This window comes from Equus przewalskii, chromosome 21 (assembly GCF_037783145.1).
Source record: "Equus przewalskii isolate Varuska chromosome 21, EquPr2, whole genome shotgun sequence".
NCBI classification, from domain to species: domain Eukaryota; kingdom Metazoa; phylum Chordata; class Mammalia; order Perissodactyla; family Equidae; genus Equus; species Equus przewalskii.
Window position 1 is genome coordinate 2,372,508 of NC_091851.1, and position 19,193 is coordinate 2,391,700.

Sequence of the window (19,193 nt, forward strand, 5' to 3'; positions counted from 1 at the left end):
AATTTCCTCCCTGGCTGCACGTCAGAGACCGTCCACTCAGAAGCAGGGACGGCTGCCATCCTCACCTTCTCAGGGAAGGCGGCCCGTCAGCTAGAGGGCAGGGCCTTCTGGAACTCTCCTTCAGTGAGACGCGTGCGCACTCAACTTCCTTTTTCTCTGCGAGGGAGAGAAGAGCCCAAGCTCCGAGTGGAGACTGTCCGTTGATTAGGGATTAGAAGAAGTAAGGTCTACAGGCCCAGAAAGCGATGGACATTAGGACCAGGCCCCGAGAAGAGTGGGCTAGGGCCAGACGGTGGCTAGTGCACTTTATTTCATTTCTTTTAAAAATTACGATATAATTGACATACAGTGAAATTCACTCTTTTCGGTGAATAGTTAGTTCTGTGGGTCCTGAAGAACACATACATTGGTGGAACCATTGCCATCATCAATATATAGAACATTTCGTCACACCAGAAAGTTCCCTGGTGTCCCTCCCCTCTACTGCCTTTGGAGTTGTCTACACACGGTGGATGAGGCCTGCGTCCTCTCTGACAGCTCCTAGCCCTTCAAAATCTCCCCACACCTAGGATCCTGTTGTCACACTGAAGCACAAAGACGAGCTCTTTTAAGCGATGACCGGGCCGCCTGACTCTCCCTACTTTCAGCAACAGGTTTCCGTGAAACCCCGCTCGTATGTCTCCAAAGCCCTGCTCATTCGCCCTGCGTTCTGGACTTGTGCTGCCTCAGACTCTGGCAGCCCACCAGCAGTGTGTAAAGAAGCAGAACAGCAAGACGCCAAACCCCACATCACGCAGTTTCATGGAGGAGGGGAACGGAGGGGGCTCAGGGAGGAAGGAAGGCCAGTGTGAAGGAGATGGCGCCGCCTGCTTGCATCGCATGAGGCAAATCACTGCCGCACTCCTTCCTGGGGCTCCTGGGCATGGCATCCTGGTTGTGGACAGGGCCAGGTGACAGAGGATCCCCAAGTTCTAACTTTTGAGGGCTCCTGTTGATCTTGTGTTAATTGAGGGTTAATTATTATATCATCTCTTCAAGGAAAACTGAGGTTGCAAAGAATATAACATGTTAGCATCGCGGTCATTACTCAGCGGGGGATAGCCTAGCTCATTTGAAAACACATCCCCTGACCTCTTCAGGCATTTCTTCATAAAATAACACAGGCGACGCCCAGCTCTCACTCCTTCTTTTTCTGAACGTGCGCCTGGTTCAGCGCTCTCTCTCTCTCTGTTTGGAGAGAGACCTTCCTCCTTTTTTTGGTCAGCAGGTTCAGATGTAGGCAAACAACTGATTTCCTCTCACAAGAGAAACGAAATATTATTTTAACATCAGTTTCTAACAGAATCAAAATCCTTTTCAGCGTGTTTTGAAAGTGTGATTGCGAAAGACAAAAGAAGCCAGGGTGCCTCCGGCAAGTCAGACCCACCGCCCAGGAGCCCACGGCAGAAGGGGCGCAGGGATCCAGGGAGACACACCGAGACTCCAAACTGGGGTCCAGGATGATAAGGCCCCTGGTCACAGGCCAGACATTTCCCTGTCCACCAGCTTGAAATTAATCTTCTTTTAAATAGGACATTTCATGACCAATATGACCCTGAGATGGAACCTCTCCTTTCTGTAGCTTCCCTGCATGGCAGCCTCTCTGCTACCCTCCTGGACCCTCCCTCTGTCTTCACACTGAGGCTGCCCCAACTGCGTATTCGCGGGCTCCTGGAGTCAAGCAAACCTTTGCTGAGCCACCCAGTGAGGGAGAAAGGGGCTTTTCCACAGTCTCCTGAAACGTGCCCTCTTCCTCCTGCCTGAATCTGATCCAATCTCCTTGAGAACAGGGGCCTGCCTCCCATGAACTCTTTGGAGACCTGCAGCCTTGCACACCATCACCCTCATAATCAGGGCACACATTGTTAAATTCCTCTTGAAATGGTGATCAAAACCAAAAGTGCCATTTTTGGTGATTCTTTGCCAGAATTTGACTCCTGTCTTTCCTCAAACATTCTCTCCCTTCTCCCGAGAGATAGGACTTCAGGAATCCAACAGTAACATGGGGAGAAAGGAAAGTCCGGGCAGGGCATGGGGCGAGTCCCTACTTCTCTGTTTAATTTGTCTGAATTTCCAGTGTGGACCTGGCCATGATAAACTTGGAGCTAAGATGGGTGGAGCAGCACAAACCCAGCAGCGAGCCGTCTGCAGGCCCACGGCAAATGGACACTATGGTCCTGATGGGGCTGGCTTTCAAGGGATACTCCGCTCCACGAGGCTTCAAGGGAGTTCTGAGCCCTGGCCTGAAGGGGAACCCTACTCTCTCTCCACAGGATCTATGTTAGCGTGATCAGGGTTCCCATTCTACGCAACACAGTTAATGATCTTGGATTTTGGTTATACTGGCTCCCTTATTGTCAGACATGCCCCTTCCTGTTAGACACTAAGCCAATCCATTCATGTGATGGGGACCCTCCCTCCCTGTCGACGCAAAGTTGATGAAAGTTGAAATGAGAAGAACACAATCCTTCTGCCAACCTCTCCATGAAAAGTGGAGGGCACATGTGCCCCCATGTGACAAGGACTCAAGAGTTGATGGGTTTCTTTGCCAGGTAGACTCAAGCCTATCATTAGAGCCTGTCACCACTATCACATGTCAGGGTCCTCAGTCATTAAGGGGGCTTATGAGGCACTGCTGGTCAGGGGCTGCCAACACCTCCAGCTGACTGGGCATCACCCGTCCTTTATTCTAGTCACCTTGGGCACCTTCAGTAACTCCTTCTACAGCCCCTTTGCACATGCCCTTCCCTCTAAGAGCCCTTCACACCTTCCGCCACACCCCCTCTTCTTCTGGTGAATTCCCAGCAGTCTTTGGAGGAGGTCATCTCCAGCAACCTTCCTGGGGAAAGCTGCCCTAAAACAACGTCAGCTTCTTTCAGTACATCATCTCATGGAAACTGGATTCCTTCCTGGGTAGCTCTTATCTCAGCTTAGAAGTGAACTCTCATTTCTGTAGTTATCTGATTAATGCCCATCTTTTGCCACTTACCTCCAAGGCAGGAGGGCAGAGAGCTGTCTGCAGAAGCTTCCCCGGACCTTGAAGCCGCTGTGTGAGCCGACAGCAGCAGCCTTTAGTGTGCTGTCCGCAGGCACGCCCATCTGCGCACACCTCCACAGAGCCGAGCTTCGGGGCGGGGCCGGCTGACGGTACGCAGCACTGTGGAGCAGTCACAGAGCCCGGGCCTTAGGACAGTGACATTGTGCTTAAGAAATCTGAGGCTATTCTGTCATCTACTCAGGGTAGATGTAAGACTGTGTGACAGGGTCGCAGAAGAGCTTCGATCCCCAAATTTGCAGGCATTTGCCCCAGTCACTGCTCAGGCTCCCGTGTCTGATGTCGGAGGCAGCATGGCCAAAACCTGCCACATCTGGTTGGTTTTTCCTTGATATCAGTCAGCCTTTAGCACCTAAGGAGGTCGAGGCATGATGTTTTCAATGAAAGTGAGTCCAGAATATAAATATGAATATGAAAATATCACCTTTGCTCAAAGACATAGTGCTGACAAACGGGGCACAAACTCTGACGAGTGACCCCTTGTTACGCCCAAATACCATCTGGAAGAATTAAACACCTGGCTCATCGCTGAGCAGTAAATTAAAGGCAATTTTAAAAGGCAAAGCAAGGTCACAGATTCAGGAGTACCTGCAGGCTGATTCTACCTGTGAGAAAAAGGATGTTTTCATCCCTGTTGCAGCCCAAAGCTGCTACTACCAGTCTCGGTAGGCAGAGCAGGACCATTGTGAACACCTGGCTGACCCACAGGCAGGTGACATGTGTAAGTGCCCTCAGGACCCGTCCCCATCACTGACCTCAATTCACTGCAGTCTTGGTGCACACGAACCATGAGCCATGAACCATGAGGGAGGGTTTTTGCAACCAGCAGTTACAGAGGCCTCAGGGTTGACGCCAACCATAGCCAGCAGCACTGCTGACGGGCTCCGAATGCATCCCCAGACAGGCGCTTGGGATGCTTCGCTGCTGCCGACTTGTTAAGCCCCAAGAATTGAGAAGGCTCTGCAGCTGAGGAAGAGAATGATCAACAGGGCCCACCCTCTCACCCCCACCCCTCCACTGCAGATTTATTACTCCGGGGTCAAGGGCAGTGTTAATGCTCATTTTTAACAAGTGATAGAGAGAATACTAAACATAGAAGAATGCTGACTTTCACCCTCCCACTGCCTCGGTGAGCATCTCTCTCCAGTGTTTTTGAGAAAGCAGAGTTTACAGCTGGGAAGAACTCACAACTAGCAAGCTCTCTTTGTTGCATATTTTAAGTGGGAAACTGAGGCTCAGAGAGGTTAAGTCTAAGCTCATGGGGCCCGGTTGCAGCTGAGGTCCCCTGCCTCCCAGGGACTTTTCTTTCTACCACCTCAGGCTGCGTCTCCTTCAACCATCACCAACTAAGTTAAAAAGGTTGCATTTTTAAATACTCAGCTGGGCATGAGTGTTGCCAAGACTCCTGGTCAGTGCCTATCTTGCTCATCAGAGAGTTGGCCTAGTGTGTCCCTGTGGGAGCTGAGGAGAAGGACCCCGCTGTAAGCCTGGGTGGTCCTCGCAGCTCAGTTCAACTACGCTTGCCAGTGCCCACCCTGCCAGGCATGGCCAGGCACTGGGGAACAAAGAAATAGTTCAATTTTAAAGCCAAGAAGTTACAGTTACACAAGGCCCACAGACGCCAGCACCGATTCACTCCAGACGCCCAAGGTAACTCTAGTGGGTACGGACAAGTTAGGGCCAGTTGATGTCTGTGTGTGCTTGCGTGGGCATGTGTGTCTGTGGGTTCCAGGGTCTCCATGCCTTAGTGGGAGTTTCCAGTGCACAGCCGTGTCTCCAGTTTGTGGGACAGACTTGGCTACACACTGTCTCTCAGAGTCAGAAGTAGACCACCGCATGTACAGACCCTAGAGACCTCTAGCTCCACCTCGCTCCCCAGCCCTGAGACACACTGATCAACGCCGATCACGGCTTACACACCATTCTGCTGGTGGGCCGTGTGGAGTGGTCATATGCCCAAAGAGTTTTGGTAAGGCCACTTCTCTTTCATTCAGTACAGGAGCAACTGGAATCTACAGCCATATGGAAAAAGCATAAGGTCAGATCTGTAAGAGCCACCCAGTGCTGGTCCTGGAAGGACCTTCTGAGTTTACAGGCAGAGCTCTGAGGACCCCGGGCGGGCTGCAGTCACTCGCCTGAGCCACACAATGCTGGTATCTAGGACTAGAACTCGGCTCTCCTGCCTGTTTCCCACACGCCAGGCACCTGCTCACGTCAGGTAGAGCTCTGGCTTTGGCCCGAGCACTCCAGGGAAGAGCCTTGCTCTCAGTGGGGAGCCCTGGTCCACAGTAGAAGCAGAGCATTGCCTCAGGCCCTACTTCCGTCTTCTTCATCCTCCCAGCAGCCCCCGTGCCCACCTTGGAATGCCCGCCGGCTGCCCGAGTCAGGCAAGGTCTGCTAGGCAGACCGGTCCAGGATGCTCTCTCTTGAAGCCCTCCCACCAGGAAGCAGTGAGCTTGGCGAAGCCAGCCACTCTGAAGAGCAGGGGGATCTCCTCAGCTATCCTTCTCCCCGCTCCACGCATATCTTCCTCGCACCATCAAGACCAGGCCAACCACACCCAGAAGTGCCTCTTGCTGTGCTAAGCCAGGCGGAGACCCTGCGTAGCACCTCATGCATGTGTGATAGCATGTTTTCACCCCAGATCCTAACACACATTGCAAGCCCTTCCTCAGCACCCACCTCTGCCTTTAGTGGAAAGCAGGACTGAAGCTCCTCTTAAGATGACATTTTCTGGGCCAGTCCAGTCGTGCAGCAGATAAATTCACATGTCCTGCTTTGGTGGCCCAGGATTCGCCAGTTCCAGTCCTGGGTGTAGACCATGCATCACTTGTCAAGGCACGCTGTGGCAGGCATCCCACATATAAGGTAGAGGAAGATGGGCACGAATATTAGCTCAAGGCCAATCTTCCTCAGCAAAAAGAGGAGAATTGGTGGCAGATGTTAGCTCAGGGCTAAGCTTCCTCAAAAAAAAAAAAAAAGAGATGATTTCCTTTGGGGAAAGATAACTTATCTTTGGGTTAACATCAGGCAAAAACTTATGGCTTTTCACTGTGTGCAGCCTACATATGATCTGCATTTGTATTATCTGCAATATTATCTGCATCTGGCTGACGTTTGCATATTGACTTTTTTTAAACAGTGTGTGACAGAGCTGCCTCTTCTACCCCAAATCTGGCTGATTTCCATCTGCATCTGCTGGTCCTCTTCTCCCTCCCCAACGCCCCTCCCACTCACCACCACAGAATAAACTGCCGCCGTGATGAGGTCTCACGCTCTCACACCAAAGGGTCAGGTCAGAAATCACATCAGAGGAGCTGGATGAGATTTAGCCTGTCTCTTTTGTCTTATCACTGACCTAGTTTTACGCCTTGTAACAAACCCCACGTCAAGTGTCTCCAAACCTTTTCTACTCACAGGAAGCCAGGGCAACCAGGATGACACTTACAGTTGCAGGCAGGCATTGGCCTGGGCGGTGACAAAGTCAGTGCCCCAGGCTGCTGCACACAAGTCTCGGAGCACAACAGCCCAGGACAGAAGCTAAGGGAGTGTGCTTGGAGGCATCTTCCTTCCTCCCTCCCCTTTCCACACATGCAGAGTCTGCACAGAGCAAGGGCGCTTGGCCACCTCCATCCTCCAGACAGTCCTCTCCCAGGCAGAGTAACAAGCGGCCTGTAGACGGCCATTCGTCCCCTGCATCATCCTGCTTCCCACTCCTTGAAAAACAACCAGAGGTTCAGGAACAATTAACATCCTAGACGAGTTCTCAGAGGAGAACTCCCCAACGGAGGCATCCTGCTGAAAGCCAGAGTCCGGGGCAGAGGAAAAAGCGGAGGAACTTTGAAGCTCTTGGGGCTGGCACGCAGACTGCTGGAAGGAGGTGGCTGTGGGGTGAAGAGGTGGTGGTTCTTGGGCGAGCATTCAGGAGAGACAGCCTGCTGGGCTGTCATGGTGGTGCAGACCCCTTGGAGGTGGCCACGCTGGGTGGGCGTTGAAAGGGCTCTTCAGTAGGTGGCAGTCCTGGTGAGGGGACCTGCTTGCGGCTGGGTTCTGGTTGCACTGCCTCCTGCTGGCAGGGCAGCTGGGGACATATGCATCCCTCCCCACCTCTGCTCTTGAGAGCAGTGGCAGAGCAGTCCAGGGGCTCTTCCTCAGCACTGCCAGCAGCATCCAGGAGGCAGCAGCACAGGCAGAGAACCCGCTGGAAGGAACGGCGGAAGCTGTCAGAGGGCAAGCTGTAGAGGATGGGGTTGGCACAGCTGTTGGCATAGCTGAGGATGAGGGACACCTGGTTGATGGTGGCATCAAGGCCGGTCACAAACAGGTTCAGTAGCTGCACCACGTAGAAAGGCATCCAGCAGAGCACAAAGACGGCCACCACCATCAGCACCAGACACGTGATCTTCTCTGAGTGCCTCAGCTGCTGCCAGACAGCACGTAGTGCCACTGCCCGCATCTTGCCCACAATGAGCAAGTAGCATAGCCCAATGGCCAGAGCAGGCAGCAGGAAGCCCAGCAGGAAAGTACAGACCACGAAGACCGTTGACCAGGCCGGGTGCGGCCAGTGCAGGTTACAGGCCACGGCCTGGCCGCCCCGAGCCGGCCTGGTGTGGGCGAAGATGGCAATGGGCAGGGTGACCCAGCAAGGACGCCAGCCACGCGCCCAAATTAATGAGCTAGGCCACGCTGGGCCGGCGGTAGGTGGCGGCGCGCAGAGGGTGCACCACAGCGACCTAGCGGTCCACGCTGAGCACTGTCAGGCAGAAGACGCTGGTGAACATGTTGAGGCCGTCCATGCTGAGCATCGTGCGGCACAGCACTGCCCGGAAGGGCCCGTGGCGCAGGGCGACTGATGAGGCCACGAAGGGCAGGCTCAGCTTGAAGAGCTCGTCCGCGACGGCTAGGTTGAGCAAGTAGATGTTGGCAGCTGTCCTCATCTTGGCGGAGCGGAGGGTCACGAAGATGACCAGGGCGTTTCCCACCAAGCCCATCAGGCACACGAGCGCGTAGATGCACTGGATGGCGACTATGCCCGCCGCCCCCGCGCGCCCGCCGCCTCCTTCTCCTCCGCTGGGGCGCGGCTGGAGTTGGCCGCGGGAGGCCAGGACGCCTCGAGCCCTTCCTCGCCCCCAGGCGGCAGCGTTGAGGGGGCGCTCATGCCCGGGGGTGCAGTCCGGGGCTGCGGGCGCGCGGCGGAGCCGACGTGGCGCAAGAGACCGCGGGCGCCGGCCCTGGGCTCCGGCGCTGTAGCGCGGCTGTCCCCGCTCCGCCTGAAGAGCGGCGGCGGCACCGCGCGAGCGCCCGCCAAGCCCCGCGCCGCGCGGCATCCTCGGCTCCTGCTCTGCTCCGAGGCTCACCGGCCGCCAGCCCCCAGGGATCCAGCCCCGCCCCGGGTCCCTCCGGGGTCCCCGCCGGGCCTCCCCTCTCCGCAGCTCCTCGCCTCAGATCCCGTCTTCTTCAGCCCTTTGCCGGGCTACTCCCCTGCTCAGCCACCGCAGCCGCGGGGCTGGGAATCCCTGAGTCCCCTGGGTGGGTAATGAGGCTCTCCCCCGCCCAGGGATGGCGGGGACCTAATCTGAGCACGCAGAGCCACTTGCCCCGCACTTGACGTCCCCCCCTTTCCACCCTGCCCCCTGTCCCCTTCCTCCTCTGGGGGAAGCCTGCAGGGTCTGTCCTATCACTTAACTCATTTTATAGAGGCGACACCTGAGGCTCCCACGGGCGTCGCGGTGAGTTCCACGTCTGTCCTGGGCCCCAGGCGCCTCCCCCCAAACTCCAGAGTGCGAGTTCACACCCCTGGCTGGACAGTCCTGGGCTGGACCATCTTGGCACTGGGCACAGCAGAATTCGTGAAGCGTGGGTTTGCCTTGGAGAATTATCTGCAGAGTGGCGCTGGCCCTACTCTGTGGGGCGGTGGCCTACTTGAGCTGCAGCAGTCCTGAAAACCCGTTGATGCATGGAGAAGTGGCCCCCAGGTCCCAGGGTGAGGTCCCAGCTGCTATGCTGGGTGGCCCGGCAGCTGTGGAGGGGAGGGCATCAGGATGCTTGAGGTCAGCTGGAGGTGTCCTTTCAGAGGAGGTGCCATCATCCAAGTGTGCGCAGCACTTATGCAACACAGTAGTTGACCCCAATCTCTGTCCCCAGTTTCTGCCACCCAGATGGACTCATCTGAAAGATTTGTCCTAGGAATCCCTTTGGCCTTTGTGCACACTCCTTAAATGGGTCTGTCCTTTCCCTTGGTCCCATTCTCGTCATTGTCCTAAGGGAGAAGCCCTCTTGGGGAAGGAGATGGCTTCTTTGTCATTCCAGCTGGTGCAGATGTTTCCGGGAGGGAACTTCAGATTTGGGTGAGGAAAGGAGAATAGGGGCTTTTTTTTTTAACTCTGGGGGGCAACCTTAAATGACCCCTCTGCAGATAGCCGCCCCTGGGCCCAATGGGAGGTGTCCGAGGGCTGTTCAGTACTCCCGGACCCCTACTTCTGCTGTCCCCCTCTCTGTTTAATGCCCGGCCCCTCCCTTCCCTGAAAATGTATGTCCTGTTGTCCTGCCTCACATGTGAGCCTTGGGAATCTTTCCCATCTCTACTTTAGAGTTTTCCTTCTAACGTTTCCTGATTCTGCCCCCTCTCCCTCCACACGTACATACATCTTGCAGCAAATTAAGCTAGCTCAATAAGATACATATGTGTCGCTGTCTTCCATGGTTGTTAGAAAGCAGTCCACATTATGAGTGTGACGCATGTAACTTTGGGAACATGCAAACCCGGCATTTCTGGAGTCCTGGGGGCAGGGAAGGAGCATTCATTTATTCATTCACTCAATCAACAAATGCTAATGGAGAGTAAGGCCCCCTGCTGAGGCCAGCATGACTGCACGCTGCCCCGGGGTGCCCCGGGGTGTGGTGACCGGCCGGCTGTGTGCAGGCTGCAGGGCCACATATTTCCACCACCACCCCAGCAGGCAAACAAAAGGACGGTACCTGTGATCACAGAGGAAGGGTGGCAGCCATGGGTGCCAGAGAAGGCTTCACAGAGAAGGTGACAGAGAGCAGCAGATGGCCATGGCAGTGAGGATGAAGGTGGCCTCCAGAGAGGGAAAGTGGCCGAGCAGATGCAGCTGGGGGCCCGTGGTGGGTGATGAGGGTACTGAGATTGCAACAGCCTATGGGGTGCCCTGTGTGCCTGGCAGAGGCCCAGGGCCCTCCTCTGAAGCTGTGAAAAAGCAGGAAACACGTATAAGCCGGGTGTCAAGGTCAGACCTGTGGTGTGTATGGTTCCCAGGCTGCTGGCAGAGGATGCCATAAGGGTCCAGGTCTGTGAGGTCTGCACAGGGAGCCTTTGGGACTGTTGCAACAGTGCAGGCAAGTGCTCTGTGCCTGTGCCAGCCCTGCCGCAGTGGGGAGCAGAACAGGGCAGGCCCTGGACGTTCCCGACACACAGGGCAGGGAGGGCAGGGGCACTCTAGCAGCACGGCCTTGAAACCAGGCTGCCTGGTTCAAATCCAGCTCCACCTCTTACCAGGCACGAAGCCTTGGTCAAGTTCCTCAGTCTCTTCCTGCCTCAGTTTCCACATCTGGAAAGTCAGCATGATGGTGGTAACTACCTGGCAGGGTGCCGTGAGGATCCATCATGTGGGTGCTCATGCAGTGATTGGGAGAGCACCCGGCCCGTGGTCAGCACTCAGTGAGCATCAGCCATCCTGGTTATTTCTTTGTTTACTCTTCCCTGGGTGGCTGTAGAGGGAGAACCTGGATGATGAGACTGAAGAGGAGGTCCACCTGCCCCCGCATGGACCCGTGCTGTCTGATGTTCCACTGGCTGGCCACCTTCAGAGGGCAAAGAGTAAAAGGGGTGATGTTGGCCATTGACAAGCCACCCGCATTGTTACTATTGCTCTTGTTAGCTGTATATGGGTTTCTATTGACAGACTTTTCATATCTAACTTGTATTTATCTCCACTTTGTACCAATGACCAAAATAAAGCAAGCTTTGCTGATGTAGCCTGGTCCTTATGTTGCTTTGACTCACAACTCCATGGTGGTTATGCTCATCCCAGATTCTTTTGGGAGTAAAAGGAAGTTCTGTTAGCAATTACACTGAGATGGCAGCGTAACCCCTGACACTGCCAGGCTAACCAGGACATATGGGGGATCTAATTTGGGGGAACTCTCATTTTAATTTTTTGCATTACCACGTTAAGCGGCAGGAAAAAGAATTTAATTTGTTAAGCATGGGTTAACTCCCAAGGGGCTGTCACCCCTCTCCCCAGAGCATCTTCCGGAAAGGGTTTTGCAGTGGTAGAGGGGAGGCGTGCATTTCACTGACAGCACTGAGAACTGCTGGAGATTGAGCTGAAGCGGCCTGTGTGTCTCAGGCTGAGAGAAGGAGCCAGGCTGTTTCCACAAATTCTCTCCCAAGACTTACCTGTTTAGGGAGGAATCAGAGAAGTATTTGAGATGCGGACCACTCAAGCCACAGTGAATTCTCCAGAGAATGAGCACTTGGGGGGCTTCAGTCCCTCTGGAGATGGACTTGGAGGTACATGTGCCTCCCGGTGATGCTCAGCTTCTCCTGAGGTGGACGCTCTTCCGCCGTCCCGCTCCCCGACCGCTCTCCGGTTCTGCGGGGCCTTGCACTCCAGGCCCCGGTCGGTGTGGGGCTCAGCGATTGATGAGAGCATCTTAGCCTTCAAAAATTACTAATATATTGTGCACTGAAGACTACAAGACATTAATGAAAGAAATCGAAGAAGACACAAATAGTTGGATATCTATTTAGGTAAATAGACACAAATGGAAAGATATTACATGCTCATAGTTTGGAAGAAATAATATTGTTAAAATCTCCATACTACCCAAAGCAATCTGCAGATTCAATGCAATCCCTATCAAAATTCCAATGGCATTCTTCACAGAAATAGAACAAACAGTCCGAAACTTTGTATGGAGACCCAAAGGACACTGTGTAGCCAAAACAATCTCGAGAAAGAAGAACAAGGCTGGAGGGATCACGTTCCTGATTTCAAACTCTATGACAAAGCTATAGTAATCAAAACAGTATGATATTGGCGTAAAACCAGACACATAGACCAATGGAACAGAACAGAGAGCCCAGAAATAAACCCACTCCTACATGGTCAATTAATTTACAAAAAAGGAGCCAGGACTATACAATGGGGAAAGGAATCTCTTCAATAAATGGTGTTGCAAAAACTGGACAGTCACATGCAAAAGAATGAAACTGGACTCTATGTTACATCATGCACAAAAATTCACTCAAAATGGATCAAAGACTTGAATGTAAGACCTGAAACCATAAAACTTTTAGAAGAAAACATACATGGTAGGCTCCTTTACACAGGTCTTGGCGATGATGTTTTGAATCTGACTCCAAAAGCAAGAGCAAAAATAAACCAGTGGGACTACGTCAAACTAAAAAGCTTCTACACAGCAAAGGAAACATCAACAAAATGGAAAGGCAACCTACTGAACGGGAAAAAATATTTGCAAATCATATATCTGATAAGGGGTTAATATCTAAAATGTATGAAAACTCATGCAACTCCATAGCTGAAAGCAAACAGTGATTAAAAGTGGGCAGAAGATCTGAATAGACATTTTTCCAGAGAAGACATACAGATGGCCAACAGGTACGTGAAAAGATGCTCAACATCACTAATCATCAGGGAAATGCAAATCAAACCCACAGTGAGATGTCACCTCACACCTGTTAGAATGGCTGTTACTAAAAAGACAAGAAATAACAAGCCTTAGCGAAGATGTGGAGAGGAGGGTATCCTTGTGCACTGAGGATGCGAGTGTAAATTAGTGCAGCCACTATGGAAAATGAAAATAGATTTCATTTTCTATTTTCAAAAAATGAAAAATAGAGCTACGATATGATCCAGCAATTCCATTTCTGGGTATTTATTTCAAGAAAATGAAAACACTAAATCAAGAAGACATCTGCATCCCCGTGTTCACTGCAGCATTATTCACAACAGCCAAGACAGGGAAGCAACCCAAGTGTCCACCGGTGGGTGAATGGATAAAGGAAACGTGCTATTATGTAAATGGAATATTATTAAACCATAAAAAAATGAAATCTTGCCATTTTTGACAACGTGGATGGACCTCAAGGGTGTCATGCCACATGAAATAAGTCAGACAGAAAGACAAATACCAGATGATTTCTCTTTTATGTGAAATCTAAAAAAATCAAGCTTGTAGATGGGAGAAATGGAAAAGGGGCATTCAATATTAAAAATAAATAAACAAATAAATTCAAAATCCCCCCCAAAATGGCTAAAATGGGGGAAACAAAGTTGAGTCGATACCAAGAGTCACTTTCCTCAACACAGCATCATCATAATGACAAAACTTAACACACTTGCAGGACGAGCGGTTGGGAAACTCAGAGCTGATACAGATTCTGCAAAGTCAAGGAACAGTCATGAGGCTAAGTTACTAGGAGTTTTGATTCAGCTGACAGTGTGCGATGGGGAAGGTAATTTTTGAACTCTGTACATATTTGGGGCCCGTTTTTGGTCTGTGGATTCAATGTCTGGCATCAGGCCCAAATGGCTCCCCTGCACATTCTTAGAAGTGGTGCAGGGCTGGTCTGGGCTGGGTCTGCGGGACCTTCTCCTCCAGGCAGTCTGCCCATGGGCACAGAGGGTCCCAGTGGCCGGAAGCCCTTGGAGTTCCCCAGGCTGAATGAGGGACAAGATGGGGAGCAGGGACCTCACAGCTGCTCCTCAAGCCAGAAGGAATGGCTCCTTAGGTGGAAATGCAAACATCTCACCTATTTCCACCCTTCGGATGCGCTCCTCAGGCCAGGAGCCATCTGGTCCCGAAGCGTCTGCACAGCAGGTCCCCAGGAGACAGCTTCTTCCGCAACCAGCAGTGCATGGGGAGAGGCTTGGCCCTTGGCACGGGAGGACAGCAGTCCTGTCAGCGCTTCTGTCACCTGCTGATTAGAAAACCATCTGAAGTGCTCGCAGCAGCTTTGCTTGGCTTTGATGCCTTCTGCCATCCAGCATATCAAAGGCATAGTTTACCCCGGGCTGAGTGCATGGCACTGTCAGAAGTGATTTACACAATCACCGCTTCCTCAGGTTCCATCTGAATTCTCGTGCTATCCAGACAGTACAATGATGACACAGCCCCATTCTGCCCCAAGGCCCCAGCTATCATATTAAATATAAGGGCAAGGGTTTTCTTTAAGATTTCTTATGGATTAAATGAGTTCCTTGAAAAAACTGAACCTAAAATCATATGGGATAAACAAAAAGTGAGCATGAGAAAGACCTCTGTCTGGGATAGGGACCATGTTTGCACAGTATCCAGATGGCGCAGACTCTGCCGTCAGTCCCTTGGAGAGAGAAACTGTGAATGCCATTCTGGTGTTTGGGAGTTGTTTTCAGGCTGTCTCAGTGTCCTGGCCTCATCACTCTGCATGTAGAAGAGACCGAGCTAGAAGGCGGTTTTATTCTGAACCCTCTGCTCACGAGGGCTGTGAGCTTCGGGGGCTCCCTTAGAGCAGTGGCTCTCCAGGTATGGCCCCAGACCAGCGGCAGCAGCATCACCTGTTAGAAATGCACATCCTTGATCTGCTGAAGTAGAAACACGGAGTTGGGGACAGCCCTCCAGGGGACTCCGATGGCACACGACTCTGAGAGCCGCTGATGGAGCATTTCTGAGCCTCTTGTTCTTGTCTGGCCCACTTCCTAGTGAACTTGTGTCACTTGTGAACCAGCGTCAGGAAAGATAATTTGACATGAATGCTCTGAAATCTCTGGGCCGGTTCTGGCCACATGGGCTACTGAGCACTTGAAATGTAGAGATGTGTTATAAGTACAAAATACACATCAGATTTCAAAGACAAAGGATGAGCACAAGAATGTAAAATATCTTGTTAATATCTTTATATTGGCTCTGTGTTGAAATAATAATATTTTGGATGTAGAGATAAAACAAAGTATATTATAAAATGAATTTTACCTGTTTCTTTTTACTTTTTAAAATGTGGCTATTGGAAAATATAAATCACATTTGTGTCTCACATCATATTTCTACAGCATTAGACCCCACAGGGTACCACTGCTCCTACAGCGTGCTGCTGACACACGGGTCCTGCATCGTCAGTGCCAGAGCCACCAGACCCACGTGGCTCTCTGAATCTAGTTAAACCTAAAAAACATTTAAATTTAATTCCTCAGTCACATCACCTGTATTTCAAGAGCTCAGTAGTCAGATGCTGTGGCTACCATACTGGACAGTGGAGATCTAGAACATTCCATCCTAATGGAAAGTGCAGCCCTAGAGGTTAACAGTAGGGCCTTTAGGCTCCAGAGTTCCAGTCTGGCTTTGACAAAGTTTCAGCCATTGTTACATGCTTCCCCAACTCCACTGCCTCCTCTTCCTTGTGGGCAGATCTCCGATTTTGTTTTGGACTTCATTTTAAGTGCACTCAAGTGCTCAAGTTGGTTACTTCCCTAGAATCTGTGATTGATTTAGGGGTGAGTATGTGGCCCAACTCTGGCCAAAGAGACATGAGGGTAAATTGAATTGCAGGGCAACTTCTGGGAAAGGTTTGGCTATTGTCCTATAGGGATATAATGCTTGGAGGAGCTGCAGCCACTTTGTGACTATGAGGTGAAAAGCTTGTCCAATGTGACAACCAATATGTTGAAGATGGTAGGGCAGGAAGCAGGAGAGAACTAGGGTGTTTGGTAATAGTGAATGTTGATGAGGCAGCCAACTCTGTGCTGCTCCCACTGAACTTCTTTTTATGTGAGGTGATCCACACTCTTGTTGTTTCAGTGCTTTCAGATGTGTTTTCAGTTACTTGCAGCCAAAAACACTCCAGCTCATTATCCTTGGGCAAGTCAATGACCTTTTTAAGCCTCACTTTGCTCATCTCTAAGACACAAGCACAAGAGTTCTCATGTCATTGAATGAAGTAATGTGATAATTACAGTAGCAAACATTTGTGTCACATTTTGTGTGTGCCAGACTCTGTTCAAAACAGTTGACTCATGTAACATACATGAAACACTTAGCGTTGAGTCCTGAGCCTTCTGTGTTCTCAGCACTGATTATTATAATCATTGATGCTACAGGAACCAGGTTATTTATTCAGACATTCTGTTCCTAGACACTTCACTTACAGTGGGAAGAAGCAGCCTTTCTGGCCCTCCTCCTGCACCCCAGGAGGAAGATTACAGAAGCATTTGAACAATGGATTTGCCCCATGTCAGTTTTGGAAATTCGCATCCTCTTACAATTGAATGACGTTGGAATCAATACATAGGAAACTGCCTTCCAGGGTTCAGTCTATAATGCATATATTTAGAAATAGACTCATAACACAAGTTCCTGCAAATCTATTTGGAAGCTAAAAGAGCTCATTGTAAGAGTGATTCTTGATGGATTCTGAACTTCTTGAGTTTAGGAACAGGGATTTTGCTCTGCTGGACACTACACTCTACCTGTTGTTGTCTTGCGCACAGAGTGAGCAGCTCCCTTGTAGTCTGTTTCTAACACTCTGTCAAGAACTATGAAGGTTGAAGACTTACCCCACTTGCAAGCTAACCAGTTAGCCTACCACAGTCTCATGGAAGCTGGCATCTTCAAAAGACAGCATCTCCTGGGTCAGAGACAAGGACTTGACCACTCAGGGCACAGCAGAGGCAGGAGCTTCCTGTTCGCGTCACTTGCCCTTGTCTCCCTGCCCCCGGCCAGCTCATGGAGCTGGTACAGAGGTGGGCCAGGTGGATGCTGCACGGGTGGGTTTACATCAGAGACAAAGAACCCTGAGTTTAAGAAATCTTAATCTTATGAGGGGTGATAGCAAACTTGCCTGACCTTTGCCCAGAGGGAAATATTATCTTTATAATCCTGATCAGGCAAGAGATCTGCTCTCTGCCACAAGGAGACATTATCTCTGTCTCCCAAGGCTGCGTTGCACAGACAGCCTTGAGGAGATAGTGCAGAGCAAAGGCGTCAGCGCCTCAGGACTGCCCGAGATGTGCAGGCATGGGAGAGGGCATGGAGAATTACCTCCCAACACGGCCCGTCACCTGAGGTGGAGTGGAAACCCCGGTCTCTCACGTCTACCACTCTCTTCATGTCTACGCTATTTCTGTCTCGACAGAACCACTTGCTGTTTGCATTCAGCTCCAAGCTGCCCCAAGCCCCAAGTTTTACCTTTTGGTGGCCTATCACCTTCTAAATAAATTACTCTCAGTGGTCCACATTCAGATGACCAGGGAAGTGAATCCGATTGGTCCAGCTTGGGTCCAGTACCCATTCCTGGATCTATGAGCTGTGGCCAGGGCAGGGTCAGATGACAGCAACATTTGCCCACCCTCTGCAGAGGGGCAAACTCAATTAGGTAGTGGCCGGGAAACGGTTCTTGTGAAGGCTCATCCAACAGACATTTATTGTACAACTGATGTCATTATCCTTAGTAGCAATAGTCTCTTTAGAAGTCTTATAAATCACTTCTATTAAAAAGAGTCATCAAATATGACTCAGCTTCAGCAGAAAACAGTCACCATAATAAAATCATTTAATTATATGCCCTGCATTTTCTGAATATTCAAAAAATTGGGTTGTGCCATCCTGTTGAGTGTGTTCGGAGCAATGCTTGAGAGCTCCTTTCATTGCTAATGGCTGGCTGGGTTTATGCTTTTAAGAAGGCGCCAGAATCATTTGTATTGTCACTGAAATGTACTGTTTATATAAATCCTACTCAGAAAAACAGAAGAGCAACTGAAAAACCAACCCAGCAGCTAGAGAAAAAGGCAGCGCAGTGAAAAGAATTAACTGGAGAAAGCAGTGGAGTGTGTCTCAACAGGACCCGCTGACAAGCTGCGCCCCACTCTGTTCTGCTGACTGTAGACAGAGCAGTCAGAACGGGTGAGCTGCGTCCTGCTCACGGCCTTTCTTCTCGTCTTCATCAATGGAATCCCTCCAGCTTTCTCCCTGCCAGCCTCTCAGGAAACAAGCAGCTCTGATCTTTTGCATGTGTGTTTAGTGTTGAACGAATTGCCATCCTGCATGATGATTCATGGGTTTATCTGCATTTTAATTCTTCTCTCATAAAGAAATGAAAAAGCCACCAAAAGAGAGAATTCTGGTTAGTTTGGTCAAGACAAAGCAGAGGGTAAGAAAGGGCCAATTGTGCACACTTGGTCAGCACCAGTCTCTAAACCAGTACTTCACAGGGAAGTTTGGGTGAAGGGGGTGGGCTCTTGGAAGTGCTTGGCCCCATCTGGCTCCCTGCTCTGTATCCCATAACTGGAGAGGCCTCACCCCTGCCCACAGTTAACCCCATCCTGGGCCTCAGTACTGGTTATCCTCTAGCAGTCCTGTGTCAGACACTGAGCACGAGTCTGTCTTCCTCCAGACACCCAGGAATTGATCCCCTGCCTCATCCTGCACTCCAGACCCACCTCACACCCCTGCTTATGGCTTCTCTCTCCCCTGCCTGGTTGCCCTGAGTCCTACAACTTGGCTGCTCAGACAGAGGCTTTCTGCCCTGCGTTTCCATTGTCTTTCCAAGGTTGGGGTCCTTGGGTCTTTGTTCATTCACTCATTCATTCATTCATATGGGTTTTTGCAAGCTCCAGACTACGCATTTTGAGAGATACAGGGATGGAAACAAAAGGTTGCTGTCTTCTCTTGAAAGCTCACCATCCGCTGTGGGAGGGAGACAGGCAGCTGAAGAAAGAACATTTTCCAGTGCTTGAGAGCCAGACTGGAGACTGGATTAGGATTCAGGGAGCATGGAAGAGGCATTTCCTTCAGCTTGGGGCCCCAGGGCAGACTTCACAATGGCAGAGAGCTTGAAGACTTAGACTTCTGTGCATCAGAGAAAGAGTGGCAGAGGTGGAGTCAGAAGGGGGTGGCAAGTCAATTCAAGGACCTCCAGGCTAGAGCAGAGGGCTCCCCTCTCCCCCACTGGTCTCAGTCCCTGGTGCACACTGGTGGGCTTTCCCTCATCGGAGAGCTCTCCTCCTCACTTTGGCAGCTCCAGTTAGATGCTGGGTGGTGCCTGCACTTGAGGACCTTGGAACATTGACATTGTCTGAGC

General features: G+C 51.1%; 1 protein-coding gene and 1 non-coding gene across 3 annotated transcripts; both read right to left on the reverse strand.

Annotated features, from left to right (window-relative positions):
* Positions 1-287: 287 nt before the first annotated feature.
* Positions 288-10,304, reverse strand: LOC103565359 (uncharacterized). Of its 2 annotated transcripts, XR_011530867.1 has the most exons (5): positions 10,073-10,304; positions 5,777-5,937; positions 5,015-5,106; positions 3,850-4,060; positions 288-3,446 (listed from the first exon to the last, which is right to left on the reverse strand). It is a non-coding gene; the product is annotated as an uncharacterized protein (transcript). The 2 variants fall into 2 exon arrangements; XR_011530866.1 differs by lacking the exon at positions 10,073-10,304 and having other exon boundaries at positions 5,777-6,053.
* On the reverse strand, positions 6,968-8,343 carry SSTR4 (somatostatin receptor 4). Its single transcript, XM_070588541.1, is given in 4 exon segments — positions 6,968-7,127; positions 7,130-7,733; positions 7,735-8,147; positions 8,150-8,343. Coding segments are annotated over 4 exon segments (1,149 nt in total). The 5' UTR covers positions 8,253-8,343; the 3' UTR covers positions 6,968-7,098.
* Positions 10,305-19,193: the final 8,889 nt, after the last annotated feature.